This window comes from Lonchura striata, chromosome 3 (genome assembly GCF_046129695.1).
Source record: "Lonchura striata isolate bLonStr1 chromosome 3, bLonStr1.mat, whole genome shotgun sequence".
Taxonomy (NCBI): domain Eukaryota; kingdom Metazoa; phylum Chordata; class Aves; order Passeriformes; family Estrildidae; genus Lonchura; species Lonchura striata.
The window spans coordinates 15075594-15091744 of NC_134605.1; the positions used below are offsets into that span (position 1 = coordinate 15075594).

Sequence of the window (16151 nt, forward strand, 5' to 3'; positions counted from 1 at the left end):
ACAAGCTCACTTTAAGCAGTACCTCAGCACCTGCACGAAGTTCTGCCAGCAGAATAGTGAGAAGTGTCCAGCACTTGTTTTTATCTCCATGATGACTCTAAGGAGGGCACAACTGCCACATTCATAAACCTGTCATACATTGTGCATATGACTCATCAGCCATGCACACAGGGCGATAGGAGTTCATCAGGCAGCAAAAGTGAAATGCTTCGTTAAAAAAACAAAAAACCCTCTATGCCTTCACATCAAACTTTTGAGGAAGCAGAGCTGATGTCCCAGGTCACAAAACAGCCATAATTAACTGACTTGTGTGAGTACTATCAAACAGCACCAGGAGCAGACAGTGGATCTATCCTCACACAAGAAATTTTACCTCTGTGAGTATCTTGCACATCATGACCAAGGTGTTTACCCATATTGAAGCCAAAAGGATAGCAGGATTCTGAAGCTGATATTATTAAAAGCATATACATTATTAATATACACTAAATAACTATGCAGCTGTATTTAAATATAGAAACTATAAACAAATGAGACACATATGCACATGTAAATCTATACAGCCACACATACCACACACACCACACACCAGCCCAGCTAACACACAAGCACCTCTTTCATTTCTACAATCACAAGATCAATAAACAGCTTTGCACAGCTTGGTACAGGGAGTAGCTCATCCACTACCAAAATCTGCTGTTCCTGCACCTAACGCCAGGCTGCACGTTTTCCAAGGGAATGTGTAAAAGGACAAAAAGTAAGGTTAATGCTAAGAACAACATGCTGAGGAAGATGATAAATTTTAAATGTGAGGCCAGAACAATAACCCCATGAACTGTAGCAACTGCATTCAGTTTTTTAGCAACCAGATCTAAGTCTGGCCTGGGAAAGTTCAGTCAGCACATGCAAAGACAGACAGCAAACAAGTGTCACTGCACTTATGCATATCTTTGGTCAAATAAAGTGGCGGGGGGAAAAACTTCTGCCTCGGTCCTTTAGACATCAGAAGGTAATTTTTAACTGAAGCAGAACATACAGAACAGAGATATAAGGTGTCCTACAGTCATAAACCATCTAGAAATTGTTAAAGGAATTTTGCTGGAAGGCAGAGGGATTTACAATGCTCTTTGGAGACCACTTTTTTGGAAATATGATACAGTCACAGTTTGGCATATTTGATGACAGACTGGAATTGACCAGTGAAGTTGCTGAAGATACAATTAAACTATTCCCATAACTTTGCCCAGATCAGGGCTGGCAAGACAACAATAGATATGAACAGAGCAAACGGGCACGTGGGAATGAAGGACACCAGCCAGCACAGGACACCTTCAGGGTGTGGGACTGGCAGGTGTGGGGCTTTCCTTTGATTGAAGGAAAAGCATGCTGGACTGGCAGTAAGCCATGAGAAGCAGCAGCCAGAGGCTACCTATTGCAGGATGTACTGCAGAAGAGAAAGAGGGTGATGCACATCTCTCCACATTACTTTGGTGCCACCAGCTTAACCCAAGCCCTGCAGAATGGGGTATTTCTTCCCAGGCCCACCAGAAGGAGTTACAGCTTCCTGAGTGACCATCAGCACAGCCAGAAATGGGACAACAGCTATGTAGGGCTGGTGCTTTCCCACAGCTGGCAATCTCTAAACACAGGCAGTGTCACTGGAATGCTACTAAAAACTGGGGTGGGCAAGAAAGATGAATTCAGCAAGATAGTTTGCTCGCTCAAGGGAATTTATTACTTTTAATTAGGCATCACCCTTTTCCTCCACCTCTTACTCAAAAAAGGAGATTCTCCAAACAGCCCAGTGAGACTAGAGAGAAATAGCAGCTCCAATAAACACAGAGAAGTAGGGAGCTCTACCAAAAGAGCAGGATTCCCATTCCATACAGACAGTATGTGCATACAGCATGAACCAGGATGCACAGCACAGGCTACAGTCACAGACAAGGAGAGCTGAGTCATACAGGAGCTTTGCCTTAGAAGTTTTCACTTTACTCAGCTTTACCCATTTGTTTCAATTTGGTTAAACAACAAAACAGAAAAAATTAAAACAAACAACACAACAGAAATTAACAAGGATTAAATTATTCCAGGATTTCCAGAATCTTCCAGAACCCAAGCCACCACAGCTCATTTAGGCTGCTCCCATCCAGGTACACGGCACAGTAGAAATTAAATTTATTTAATCATCAAGTTTTGGGAGAGGGAGAGTATGTGTGTTTGAAGACAACACAAACACCAGAGGCTAAACTTGAAAGGTCTGGGCTCTCTCAGGGCAGGGTCTGAGTCCTTGTCAGCGCTCCCAGCAGTATCCCTGGGGCTTCAACACAGCTCCAAGCTCACCCTTGAAAAGAGCTCATTCTTTGAAAGCAGGCTTTCTTTCGTTTTACTGAAGCACTTATATTTATCAGGTATAATGATATTTACCAACTAAATTAGGATTTCTCTTACTTTTCTTGGCCCTCTTGAAATACCAGCTGCATACCTCTAATCCTGAGTGAATGCAGAGAGCCCTTTACAAGAGGGCTTCAGGCTGAAGGAGAAAACTTCCTTGTAAACTCAGGTCCACCACTACAGCCCAGCTCTGGTCACTGCAAATTCTTCCACACCAGAATCCAAATGCAAATTCCAGAAGCCAGATGTACAGCTGACATTACAAAACACTGACAGTGGGATAAGAGTTCCATCAACAAGGGCACCAGCATTGCCCTAAATTCCCCCACTCACCCCAATTAGTACAACAAATTCTTCAGAAAATCAAGACCTGCATTCCTCAAAATTCACAAATTCCCCAGAGAAGATTTTCTAAGAAATCACATACTTACATATTTTGTGGAGTCATAGCATAACAGCCTCTGGGGCTCAGAGACACAATTACAGAGCAGGTTTGAGAACAACCTGACCTTCCTCTCACCCAAACCTCCCTAGGACAGCTGGTCTCTGCAAGTCATTTTGAAGCACAAGTATTTCCACCTGTATTTAATCAGGCTCATTAAGAGAACTGAGAACAAATTAATTCAATAAGATTGAGTTCTGTTGAAACATTTTAGTCCCTGAGAATTGTCCATTCCATAAAATGATGGACCATTTGCCTCATAAAAGCCAACTATACTAGGAAGTTGTGGGATGCTTAATTTTTTTTTTTTTTATGTTGGCTGCAGTATGAGAGGAAGGGGAAGTTGCATACAACAGTATTTACTTTTTTTTTTTACTTTTCTCCCTGCAGCCAAGGCAATGTGCTGCAGTTTGTAACTCACAAGATGCTGTCCTTCACTTCCGTAATGCTGGCACAATTATGACATATTTTCCTCTGTTACTGTAATCCTAACCAGCTGATTTGCACCCTCCCTCTTTTTCCTTTTCTACAACTAATTCTAGAGTTACAGAAAGTGAATTTCCTATCATTTCAAGAAAACTTTTCCAAGGCAGTTAGTATTTGCTTTTCCATCTGGATAGCACTATCTGCTTGATCTCCATGAATTCCACACAGTTTTAACAATTACTCTTTCCAATGAGCTTTCAGAGCTGAAAGATGACAATATTCCATGTTACAAAATGTTTTTTGGAAGTGCTCAAGGCCAGGTTGCATGGGGCTCTGAGCAACCTGGTCCAATGGAAGGTGTCCCTGCTCCTGGCAGAGAGGCAGAACTACATGATCTTTACTAACCCTTTCAATCCAAACTATTCTGTAATTCTATAATTCCATTAAATGTTTCTGTGTTCTGAAAAGTTTTGGTAACATGCATTTTAAGAAATAAATTTGTAAATCTCATCTAAACTGCCCAGTTCTACAGCTGTTAACAGTGAAACCATTTCTTAATTATCACATTTTATTTGTTCCTACCAACATAACAGCATATATTCTTTATTAAACTACAAGGGACTGCTCCCCAGATCAGAATTTTAGTACCCACTAATACACCTATATACCATTGTATATTCATTTTATATACCACTGTCTGTGGTACTCCAGTTGCCTCTTTGAGAGCTGGTATTTACCAGTGGTTTGAAAGAATCCATTTCCAAATCTCTCACCATTATTCTTGCAACAATAGGTTGTACTCACCAGTCAGGCTGCATTTCTGTAATCGCTTTAAGAATAAGGATTTCTTCCACCAAGTCCTACTAACTCCCCAGGTGCTGAACTTTTGGGACATACTTGTTTAAGTCATAAGAACCCAATTCACACTTGTCCCTCACTGTGTGCTCATATCTACTGTAGGATGGGAAATCAGAGAGAAACTTTTTAACGAGCTGCTATTACTTTCTTCTATAGAGCTGGAGATTTCAGATGAATTGACCCTTTCACTTTTTGTGATTGTTCCTTTGTGAAAGCCAAAGAGTTGCATTATTGCAGATATTCACTGTGCTTTGTTCACAGTCATCATTAAACATCGACTGCAAATGAGACCACCCTTAAATGACAGCCTTACATTTTGGCTTGCCTCATATTTGCAGATGGAGATAGACCCCCTAAAAAGAGACATTATGACTTGCTTTGCAATGCTCTTGTAGTGAACAGTTTACTCACAACGTTTGTGCTATGAATTCTAAATTCCATCTTGAATTTTATTTTAAGATGCAGGTTCCTATAAGAAATATTTGGAGTAAACAGGAGAGGTCATGATTTGGTGTTTACACTGACCAAAGCTCTGTACCATTTTCCAAGGAGTCAGCTTGTCCAAGCTTCTGGGCTTCTCCTTCCTTAGCATGCCCAAATGCTGAACAGCAAAACTGAAATAAAATGTTGAGGTTCAGCTCTAGAAAGCTCAGCACAGCTCACTGCACAAGGCTCTGCCTCCCCCTGTGCTGTGGATATCATTTGATAAATCCTGGGATTTCAAGTGCATGTGAAGAAACAGCCCCACAGAATAGAACTTGGGCTGCAGTTTCACAGGCATTTCAAGTCAATATAAAGTTCCCTGATGGTGAAAGCAGAGTTCTGAGCCTCACGGAATTCACATACTCCTGCCCTCGATCCTGCTTTTGTTGCACAGCCATAAGGCGATGGGATGAGTCCAGATCAGAGCACTAATCTAGCAGAAAACAAATTCCTGTCTTTTTAGAATTAGTGCTCATTTGGATTGGCAAATCACTGCATTCCTCATCTAATCTAACCTTTAGAAAAAGTATTTGTTAACTCTGAATTCATCTCCTAAGATTTATATGGTGCTGTTTGGCACTCTTAACACAGCAGCAGAAACAGCACTCTGGCTCTAACCCTCCCTGTCTGTGCTGTGCCACTTCTGCAACAGAGCCAAGTGGCATCCAGCACAAGGAACAATTTGCCCTCATCCAGGTGCAGGCACAGGACAGGCACAAACTGACCCAGGGCTCTGCTGCCCAAGAAGGAGCTATCTGGGCATTCCCTTTGGCAGATGCCCACCCTTCCCACCACACTGCTGGGCAGCAGCAAGGCATCAGCCCATCTCATGGACACTCCCAGGGCAGGCAGCTGGGAGGGCAAGGGTCCTCTTCTTCCTTGCCCTGCTCCCTCAGCCGTGGGAAGAGTAAACCAGTGCCCAAAGGCATCAGTGGGAGTACAGACTCTACCAAGAAGAGGAAGCCCAATTTCAGATTTGATGGTATTTAGGAGGTTCAGCACTGTACCTGTATGCTCCAGCCAGCCAGAGCTCTGAAAGCACTGCAGAGGCCAGAGCCACCTGCCACTCCCACCAGCAAAGCCGTAATTTTAGAGCAATGAAAAATTAAGGTGAAAAATGTTCATCCACAGAAGACTCAGAAGGTTCACATATATAAGTGAATGCAAGAAAGCCTTAATAATGACAAAAGCCAGTTATTTGTGCTCCTCTACAATGAGGCAATGGTTTTCACAATGCTATTCAGCTCCCTCTGCATACAGTACAGGGAATCCTTTCCCAACATTTAGGTTGGGGCTAATCAAGATCTCATAAGTTACCAGGCCTCTTACTGTTATTGAATTTCCTTCCATTTCTTATCTTGAGAAGCTATTATGATTCCAGGTATTCAAGTGAACATCATTCAGAAAAGATAAAGTAATAATCCACTGATACAGGACCTTCATATTTAGATTTCAGCATATCCAGCTCCCTGTTTATGTTATTAACCGTGGTAGAAAAAAGGGGGTTTGAATTACCCTGTATTTCCTTCTCAGATGGTGTACAGAATAGAAATTACTCAGCAGATGTCATCTATCCCTCTTCGGCAACAAAGAGGAGATTTGTCAGGGTAATTTTCCCTGGTTTCCTCAGGAATGCAAATTTTGCAGGGTTCACCCCAAAATGCCTCCATTAACACATCCATTATAGCCCTTTGAAAGGAGAGATGAAATTACTCGTATCTGTTTGACTAAGCTTTGAAACAAAAAAAAAATCTTTTTAGAGACAATGTCCTCTAGACCTTAAAGGAGGAATTTCATTCCTCCACCCTTCTCTCCAATATTAAATTAATTTTAATAAAATAATTAGACCTATAAACCAATGTTCTTTAGTACACATGCTGCAAAACTTATACAACCTGCTAAATCTATGTCAGCTAATAATGTTTCCTTTAACATTGAGAACTTCTCAGAAGATGCTGTGCTTTGCCATTAACCATTACTTGATTTCCAGTAAACCAAACTATTCAGGGATACATTAATTAAACTCTGTGTTGAAATGAGCCTTCCCTTAAATGTTGGTGTGTGTTCAAATGGCACAAGAAGTACTCAAGGTTTGTGTGAGTGATTTATAATCACCAATATAAAAAAGCACTTCTATCATGGGTACACTAAGAATTTCCCAAAGAACTGTGAGGAAACAATGTTTCTACAAACAAAACAAATCTACACAGGAGGGAAAAGCCAATCTAGCAACTTGGTGGGGAGACACCTTGTCCTCCATCCCATCACTCCTGCCTCTGTCCAGGATGTGGGGCTCTTCCTCCTACTCCTCCTTCCTTGCACCAGCTCTGAAAATCATCAGGCTCCTGACTGACCCACTTCAACTCCACTCCAGGAGAAAACACCTGTTCTTTCCCTGCCTGGTTAATAAAATGTGTAAACACCCAGGCAAATGTGGCAAGCAACAGATCTGGCTGGGGGCGAGGGGACAGAGCACCCACCCTGGGCCATGTGATGTGAGCAGGGTGCCAGGATGCTCTCCCAGAGCAACCTGAGCAAGCTCAGGGAATGGGTCAGAAAGGGCCAGGGAGGAACAGAGTGGAGAAACTGCTACATCACCTTGAGTAAGCAACTTTCATCCCAATCCTTCACTTACTTCTTCAGCAGATGAGCACTCAGGTCTCTGGCTGTGGTCATTCAGTTTATTCCTGCCCCTCTCTGGACTGGTACCAACCTGCTGCACCGTTGGCAAAGGAAGAGGTAACTATTTCAGATGCAATAAAGCAAGAAGCCCAGTATCTTCACCTTAAAACTCTGAGGATCTGAGTTTAAGCTGAAGGGTCAGAAAATTAAGTTTCAGTTTCCAGAGTTAATGTGCTGCCAAGGTCTGTGGGTTCAACAGGCAAAACCTGAAATGTCCTATCTTATGAAAGACAGAGCACCACTGCCTGAAGCTCCTTCAAATAAAATTCACACTGAAGGTCAGCAAGAAGAGATGAACTACACAGTTAAAAATATATAGTGGAAGTCCTTGAGCTTTAATGCTAGAGTAGCAAAAGAAAAAAAAATAAAGGCACATTTTGGTCACAAACATAACTAAAATCTCAGGCCTTCTTTGAAAACGAGGTTGTCAAATGCACCCTTTGAAAAAATCAAAACTGCTCACCTAATGATGGGATGCGGTGGGGGCAGTAAATGGAAGGAGGGCAATAACTTCTTTTTCAAAGTAATGTGGATTGCACTGGACATTTAAATGATGCTCTGGAAAAGGGCTCCCCTCCTACCTGTGTATTTAATTCCTGGTTTGCTGTGTTCTGCATTCAGCAGTACAGAAGAGAGGAGTCAGCAGCCTATCAGCTCCACCTGTGGTCACCACCTCCTCCCGTGGCCACCTGCCCTTGCTGACAAGTGACCACGCTGCATACCCCGGGCTCTACACCTGAAATGAAGGCAACCCTGGGCGCACAGCAGAATCAGCTCATGCTTCAACCAGGATGCACACGGCGAGGAGCAGCATCCCTCTGCTCCGTGGCACTCTGCTGAGAGTGTGTTTGGTGGTGTGCAATCCCTCCACTCAACACCACTACACCTGCCACAGGCAAGCTGAGAAAAGCCAAACAATTAAAAAGGCCCCAAGAAGCTGAGAGGATTAGGGAGTAAAAATCAAAACTACTAATTCAAAACATTTGAAAATCCCCTAATGATCATATCAAACCATTTTAAATCAATCCCTATTTTGAGACCTATACCATTACATCCATTTCTACCACTTGAAGACTCTGATACGATTTATTTCAGACTATAAAATAAAACCTCAGTCCTAACCAATGATTAGTAAAGTCCCCATTTTCCAGATCTTTAGTCATTTCAAGTGCTCCAGCTACTAAGAGCTGTATCACAACTCTGATGGGCAATAGCATAAACCTCAGAGTTCCTTCTGAACACAAAGCTTTTGAAAAAAAAAACAGTTTATTTTTTACACAGTATTTATCGATTTATTGCAATGTATCAGAAAGTTCTGAATGGCCTGACCAGCTTTACACGCTTTGCTGAAGTTTGAAATGAAAGCAAGAGAACATTTGCTTAAGTCAACAACATAAGTCACCGGTTTAAAGGTTAACACTTGATTGTGCAGCACAAGAAACAGACGCTTTATCTTCCCAGTTCAAGGACTCCTGGATTTCTGACCAGCGGAACTGCAACGGGCCAGGCTGCAGCACACTTTGGAGATTAAACCGAGCAGGGTGCAGCACAGGGTGTCACTTGGGCAGAGAGCAGCTTGGTCCCAGCTGTCCCCACACACTGGCATGCCAGCAGCCAGCTGGGAGACACCGCTGGGCCATCACCCCTCCTGTCCTGGCAGCAACTTTTCAACACACAGAACACTGGCCTTGACACCAGCACGGCTGTGATTCATGGGGGGCAGCTGCTCTAAAGCTTCCAGAGCTCCTCTTCCAGCCAGGAGACACCAAAGCCAAGCCCAGCACCCTCACCAAGATCCCGTTCAAACAGAAAATCACAGGGAAGATGGAATTACTGCACTGTTGCGAGTACAGCTGTCCCAGATAAGGGAAATATAGAAAATAAATAAGGTCCTTATCTACTGTGGCAAGAAAAAAGCAGGCTCAAGGGAATGGGTGGACAAGTGAGAGAAGCAAAAACTGTACCTAGAGAAGAAAGAAAATCTGAAATTAAATGAGGCATGCATTCCTTATAAATGCAGTTTTAGTGTGAAAATTAATTTCAAAATCCCAAAAGTGAGTTAAGACATCAACTTAGACACCGGTCAAACCAACAGCCACTCTCTGTTCCTCCAAAACATTGGCATGGGCCTGCTCCTTGCAGCCAAAGCATCTGTACCAGGGATGCCTGGGGAAGAACCCATCAGAGCTCAGTGCCACTGTACAGACAGCAACAAAAAGAAGTTTCACCAGAAATTAGTCTGGCAATCAAAGGGAGCAATTCTGAGCCAAAATGTCAGACTGTATCCATTAAAAAAAAGGTGATTGCTGTAGCTGGGCTGTGTTGTCATACATTGCTTACGTTTGTTTTAATTTTAAACTAAGTGTCAGGCCAAGGTTTGTTACACAAACATATGGCACTGGTATTACATTCTATCTTGTATTTATAGAAAGTGCTGTGGCGGCCCAGGCAGCACAGAAATGCCATAATGTTAACAACATTTATTATTAGTATGACAAAAGAACAAAAGTTAGCTGGTAGAAATCATGACTTAAAAGTTTAAGGGACTGATTGGAAGAGGGTGCCAAACTGTAGAGATATTAGCTAAAATTCTTCCAGTATTAATACTCACACAGTCCCCAGGCTGCCAAGCATTTAGTTATATAAATACAGCCTCGAAAAGGTAGTTTGTTTAAAACCCAAGCCCTGAAAACTGATTAGCACATTTAATGCTAGCCCGATTAACACAGATATGCCCTCAGCTGGGTGATGGGAGCATTGAGGCAGAAGTCCGCATTCCTGCGAGTGAAGAGGAACAAAGCTTTTGGGACAAAGGGTAAACCTTAATTATGCCTTTTTATTACCCAAACTGCCATTTCCTCCTTACCCCAAACAAGGCAGGAAAGCTAATGGCACATTCACATAGCCCCATAAGAGATGTAATTGATAAATGCCACTACTAGATTTTTCCACTCCAGCTGTTACACTAGAAACAGCAGAGGCTTGATTCTGCATCCTCTTAAAAATACGAAAAAAATAATAAAAAAAAAAAGAAAAAAAAAAAAAAAAAAAAAAAAAGAAAAAAGAAAAGCAGGATACAGTACACCGCTGACGTTCCCGAACCTTCTGGAAGCGTTTATTAACTTTGGCCAGAGACCAGCGAGGGCTGCAGGAGCGGCCTGGAGTGGCAGTGCAAACTGGTTAATCTGTAGCTAGACATATCTGTGATTGGGGGGTGGTGGTGTTTAGCAAGAAATACTCCTGCCTGGCAGCCAGGGCTTCAGCACTTTTAAGGGTTACTGGGGTTGTTGATTTTTTTTTTTTTCCAAAAAATTTTATTGGGAGAACTACAAAACATTTACAGTACAAAGTTTACAGTCTCACATAATCTGTAGTGAACTGACTCCCGAAAAATATATTACAACTCAAGTTGACTTATCCTTTAGTTACATTCAAAACATACTTCTGTTAAAGTAGTCCAAAAGAGTACATAGTGCTCAATCTGTACCTATGTACAAACAAAACTAAGCTACTGCTCATTCATCCACCGTCCAGGAAACTTTTGGAAAACTCCCAACTTTCTACATAAGGAAAAAAAAAAAATTACAGGTTTTGGAATTCAATAAACAAGATATGTTCCTGTATTATAGAAAGTTTCAGATCCAAAGATGGCCTCTGTTCTTATAAAATAGAGTGGTGAAATTTTGCTGTACTTAAAACCCATCCCTACATTCAAATTATCTCAAGCATTAGGAAAAATACTTATTTGGTTGAGAGATATTTAAGGCAAGCATGGACCCTCAAGAAGGCACTGTGAGACATAATACTGGGACCCCCAATTATTGCTACATACTTTGAGACTATATCACAGTGTGATTCGTGAAGTTAGGCAACAAAAATACTTTTTGGTTATTTTTAACAAGTCTGAATTAGATTTGCCACTTTGAAGTCTGATTGCTAAGTCAGTCTTTTTTTTTTTTCTCTCATTTTTTAACTCGGACGGGCTACAACCATTTACATTCTAAAAGAACCCATAGAAATTCCGCAAACTACTTCCACAGCATCGAGACCGATTTCTATAAAGAAACCATGCAATCTTTCAGATTTACGTAAACAAAGGAAGAAATTAATGAAATAAATATTACATACCATCTCTTAAATTAAGAATTTTACTCATTTACAATAAAATAACCAAGTGAAAGTTACAAAAAGGCATATATTACTGTGAAAAGAACACACTCCACATTTTGCCGATTAATAATGAAAATCATAATTTAAACATAATAAAAGAATATATATCTATTGCTTTTCATCATACCCGATAAATACAGTATGAACAAATTACCAATGTATACTTTTCACAAGATAATAAATAAGTTAAATAGTTTCGTATTGAGTTGTGTGCAGTGACTCATACATGCAATCAACTCAAACAGCTAAAAAAAAAATTTAAAAAAAATCAGCAGTTATTCTCCAACAATTACAAACTAAACTCAGTTGAGTGCTTCCAAATAAAGCAACAACAAAAAATTGTTCTAAAAGCCAAACATCCACTAAGTGGTGGCAATGGAACCAATATTAAACTTTGGAATGAAGGTTTTAGCATTTGTTATAATAATAATATATAGATATATATATAAAAAAGAAGGTTGTTATCAAGGCATATTCTTGGCAGGATGTTGGATTTTTCTTTTTTTTTTTTTTTTTCCTAAAAAAAAAAGCTTATAGGTTTAGTATGTTCTGTGTTTTTATTTGAACTCGATTGAAAGACAAACTAGTTTGTAACTTCTTTTCTGTGTGTCTGCAGGATTGGAGGAGCTGGGCTGGCGAACCGGCGCTCCCCGGATTGTTTGTTGCTTTCTGGTGCTGTGTTTTCTAATGCTGTTTTGTTTGTTTTTTTTTTTTTCGAACACAGATGGAATGGCTGCTGCTGGTGCGTATCATAACTTGTCTCCAAAGAACGACAACAAAAAAACCCCGAAACAAAAATCCCCTTCTTCCAAGGTCTCTCTACAAAAATAGGTTTGTTCAGTTCGTGTCATTTGCCTTTTGCAAAATGCTTTGTTTCTCGTTTTGTTCAGCTCTCGGTGTATAGATAGATAGATATATAAAATAAAACCAACCAAAAATAGAGAGGAAGGAGAGGTTTCGCTTTCTTCGTTCCGTAACTTACTTGCAGGGCCGCCGCGGGGCCCCCCCGGCCGCCGCCCCGTCCTGCCTCAGTCGTCGGAGATGGAGAGGCGGCTGAAGATGGGCAGGCGGCGGCCCGAGTCCAGGCTGGGCGACTCGGAGCCGCTGAGGGAGCCGGAGCTGAGGGAGCCGCTCAGGTAACTCTCCCGGTCGGAGAGCGAGTCCGGCGGGCTGGGCGGCGCGTCGAAGACGGGCGACTCGGAGAGGCGGCGGAGGGGCTGGAAGCTGAAGGGCGGCGAGGCGGGGGGCGGCGGGCAGGCCCCGCCGGGCGGCGGCTGCTGCTGGCAGCGGTAATAGGCGGCGGCGGCCGCGGCCGCGGCGGCGGCGGCGGCGAAGTTCTGGGTGTGGAGGGCGAGGGGGGCGATGAGGCTGCCCAGCTCCTGCCCCGAGAAGGCGAAAGCGTTGTTGGCGCAGGGCGGCGAGAGCAGCTCCTCGCAGTAGGAGGCAGAGGCGGGCGGCGGCGGCGTGCGCGAACCGCCGGGGCTCTCCAGCAGGGCGGCGTCCAGGCGGCCGCCGGGCGGCGGCGGCGGCGGGGCGGTGCCGTGGGGGTGCGGGGGGTGATGGTGGTGGTGGTGGGCGGAGAAGCCGGAGAAGCTCAGGCTGTGGTGCAGCTTGGGCCGCTCGCCGCCGCCGCGCGGGTGCCCGAAGCCGCCGCCGCCCAGCGGGTGCTCGCGGGGGGCGAAGGCGCGGAGGTCGCCGGTGCTGCCGGCGGGGTGCGGGGCCGCGTGGTGCGGGTGGTGGTGCGGCCCGGCCGCGGCGGCGGGCGGGGGGGCGGCCGTGCCTCCGCCGGGCGCCGGGCGGCGCTCGTCGGCGTTGTGGATGAAGTGGCAGCGCGGGCCGTAGGGGCAGAACCCGATGGTGTGGAAGGTGCGGCACAGCTCGGTCTTGTACTTGGGGTGGCGGGTGAGGCTGCGCAGCTCGTGGAAGCCGTGAGCGAACTGGCACTTCTCGCCGTACTTGCAGGCGCCGCTCTCCTCGAAGGGGCGGCACAGCTCCGTCTTGTAGCGCGTCGAGTTGATGGGGGCCCCGCCGCCGCCGCCGGAGCCGCTCCCCTTGCCGGCCGCCTGCTGCTGCTGTTGAAGCTGCTGCATGAGGTGCTGGCTACGCTCGCCGTTCTCGCTGAAGGAGCGGTCCCGGAACTTGTTTTCCTTGTTGAGCAGGGCCGTGGGGCTGCTGCTGCCGCCGCCTCCGCCGGAGCCCGTCTCCTTCAGATTGCCGAACGAGGAGGAGGAGGAGGACGACGACGACGAGGAGGATGTGGAAGAAGAGCTGGAGCCGGTAGGGCTGGGGAACTTGGAGCCGCCGGCCAGCGCCGTCAGGTTGCTGGTCGAGTGCCGCCGCAGGAAGCCCGGCGCGAAGCTGGAGCTGGGAGGGGTCACCGGGGTACCCACGGCTTTCTTGTCCAGCATGCTGCTGAGGTTGGTCAGGGACTTCTCCGTCTGCTGGGGCGGGGAGAGAGGAGGGGGTGGGGGAGACAGCGGGAGAGAGAGAGGGTGTTGCGGGTGACCGCCTGCCCACGGCCACGGCTCCCCACCGCCGCGGGAGTCGAAGCGGGGGTCGCGCCGCCCGACCGCCCCGCAAAGCGCGTTTGCCGGTAGCGCCGGCGGGGCAGGATAGCGCCGGGGAGAAGCCTCCGCGCCAGCTCTGCTGCATTTGCAACTTTTCTCAAAAGTTCCTCCTAGCAGCGCAACATGCGGACAGGGGCTGCAGGGCGGCCCGGCTCCCCCGCGGCTGCAGGACCGGCCCGCCCCGAACGCGGCCGCCGGGAGACCATGGAGCGGCATTCCGGGGCTCGCAGCCTTGCGTCAGCCGCTGTCCCCAGCCGGCTGTCACACCGTGACCCGCCCGCAGAGCCCGGACCGACACACGGGCCTCCCACCCCGCCGCGCTGCCCCGATAGCCCCGAGAGTCGCTCTGCACATGGCGGCAGCGGCAGACCGCGCGTCCCGCCCAGCCAAACGCGCTCTTCCCTACCTTGCACAAGAAGTCAATGTCGTAGAAGGCGGATAAAAGTGTCGTCGACATTTCTAGATCCTGTAATGGTCGGATATACAGGAAGGACCGAAAGATCCCGCTCTCCTCGGAGGGTTTGGAAAAGCCACGACTAAATAGGAGAGGGCCGTCTGCTTGAGATCCGAAACGGTCCCGACTCCTTCCCGGCGGGACGGCGGGTGCCGGGCCGAGGCGGCGACGGCGGCTGCACAGCAGCGGGCGAACTGCGAGAACTCCGCGGTTCCCCGCGCCGCTCCCATATAAACGCGGCCGCCGCTGATCGCGGGGCGGTGCCCCGCTCCGCCCGCCCCGCGCCGCCCGCCGGGCCCGCCCCGCCCCGCCCCGCTCCGCCGGCCGGGCGGCCCCGAGTCTCGCAGAGGGCGCTGCCAGTGGCGGCGGGGCAGGTTCGCGGGGAGCGCCTGTGCTGCAGTGAGCCTCCGGTCCCCCCGAGCGGGCTGCGCTCGCAGTGCGGGCGGGACGAGGCGGGGGGAGCGGGGAACTAGCTGAAGCAGCACTCACAGGGCACTACGGGCTTGGCTCCTCTGGAGCGCCCCTCTTCGCCCCAAAGACACAACACCCCCACCTCGTCGCTGCCCACGCACGAGGGGAGGAGGCGCGGAAGCGCCGGGGACACTTCTTCCCCGCGCCCCGCCGAAAATAAACTTTTGCCACGTAATTGCTTGAAACAAAGGTCGGGACCGCGCTGCCCCGGTGCGGCTGGCGGGACGGGATCGGGCACGGGCTGCGCGCCCCACCGCTTCTTCCCTCTTTTCAGGGACCTCGATTTGGCCCTTGCTTGCTTTCTGAAGTTTGGGAGAGGTTGGCGGCCAGGCGCGGAGGCGAGGCGGCATTACCCTCGCAGCGGCCTGACTGATAAACGACCCCCACCTAACCATGTCTGCATCTCCTTCCCGCACCCCTCCGACGTCTCTTTTCCACGTTCGGCCCCTTCCTTCCTCATCCCCGCCAAGGTCCTGTGAGACCCATCGAGGCCCCCGGCCCCCGCCGCAGGTGCCCCCCACGGCCGGTCCCCGCGGCGAGGCGCCCGCCCGGGACCGAGCCAGCCGCCGGCCGAGGCGGGCCGGGAGCCGCTGTGCAAAACACCCCCGCCCTCCCCCGCGCCGATAAGGCCGCGCAAACACGACGTGGGAACGGCGGCGGCTCCTCTGCACCCCCGTGCCCTCCCGCGTTTGCTCGGCCCCGGGACAAATGGGAAGGAGAACAGAGGCGGACGGACGTGTAAAGTTTTTTATGGCCGCTAAAGCCAGCAGAGGCGTTTGATCCTCTTTGGCTTCCGAGCCGGGATGGCAGTCCCGCGCACTCCGAGGGAGCAAACCCGACCACGTCAGCAGGAGCGCGGCGCTGTGCAAACACATTTGCGAAGGAAAGGAACCTCGGGCTGGGGGGCGGGGATGTCACCAGAGCCCCTCGCCCCGGGTGTCGCCCTCGCCCCCCGCTGCCCAGCGGCTCACGCGCTCCTCTGCTTCCTCCCCTCGTCCTCCGCCTCCCACGCCGCTGCGGGAGGGAGGCTGCAGGCGGGACCCCGCCCGGACCCTGCCACCGCCCGTGAGCCGTCACCCGCGGCCGGGCGAGCCCGGAAACCGGGATCGAAATCTCCCGGGAAAGACGAGGAGCCGGGCGGCGGAAAGCCCGAACCTCGCTCCCTCCCGTGTCCCGGCAGTCCCCCGGGGCCCGTCCCCCGCTG

General features: G+C 48.2%; 1 protein-coding gene across 1 annotated transcript; it reads right to left on the minus strand.

The window, feature by feature from the left end:
• Nucleotides 1-10373: 10373 nt before the first annotated feature.
• ZFP36L2 (ZFP36 ring finger protein like 2) lies at nucleotides 10374-14694 on the minus strand. The gene is made up of 2 exons (XM_021526431.3): nucleotides 14429-14694; nucleotides 10374-13893 (listed from the first exon to the last, which is right to left on the minus strand). The coding sequence occupies exons 1-2, from the start codon at nucleotides 14477-14479 to the stop codon at nucleotides 12484-12486; spliced, it is 1461 nt and encodes a 486-aa protein (XP_021382106.1). The 5' UTR covers nucleotides 14480-14694; the 3' UTR covers nucleotides 10374-12483.
• Between the last annotated feature and the right edge of the window lie 1457 nt (nucleotides 14695-16151).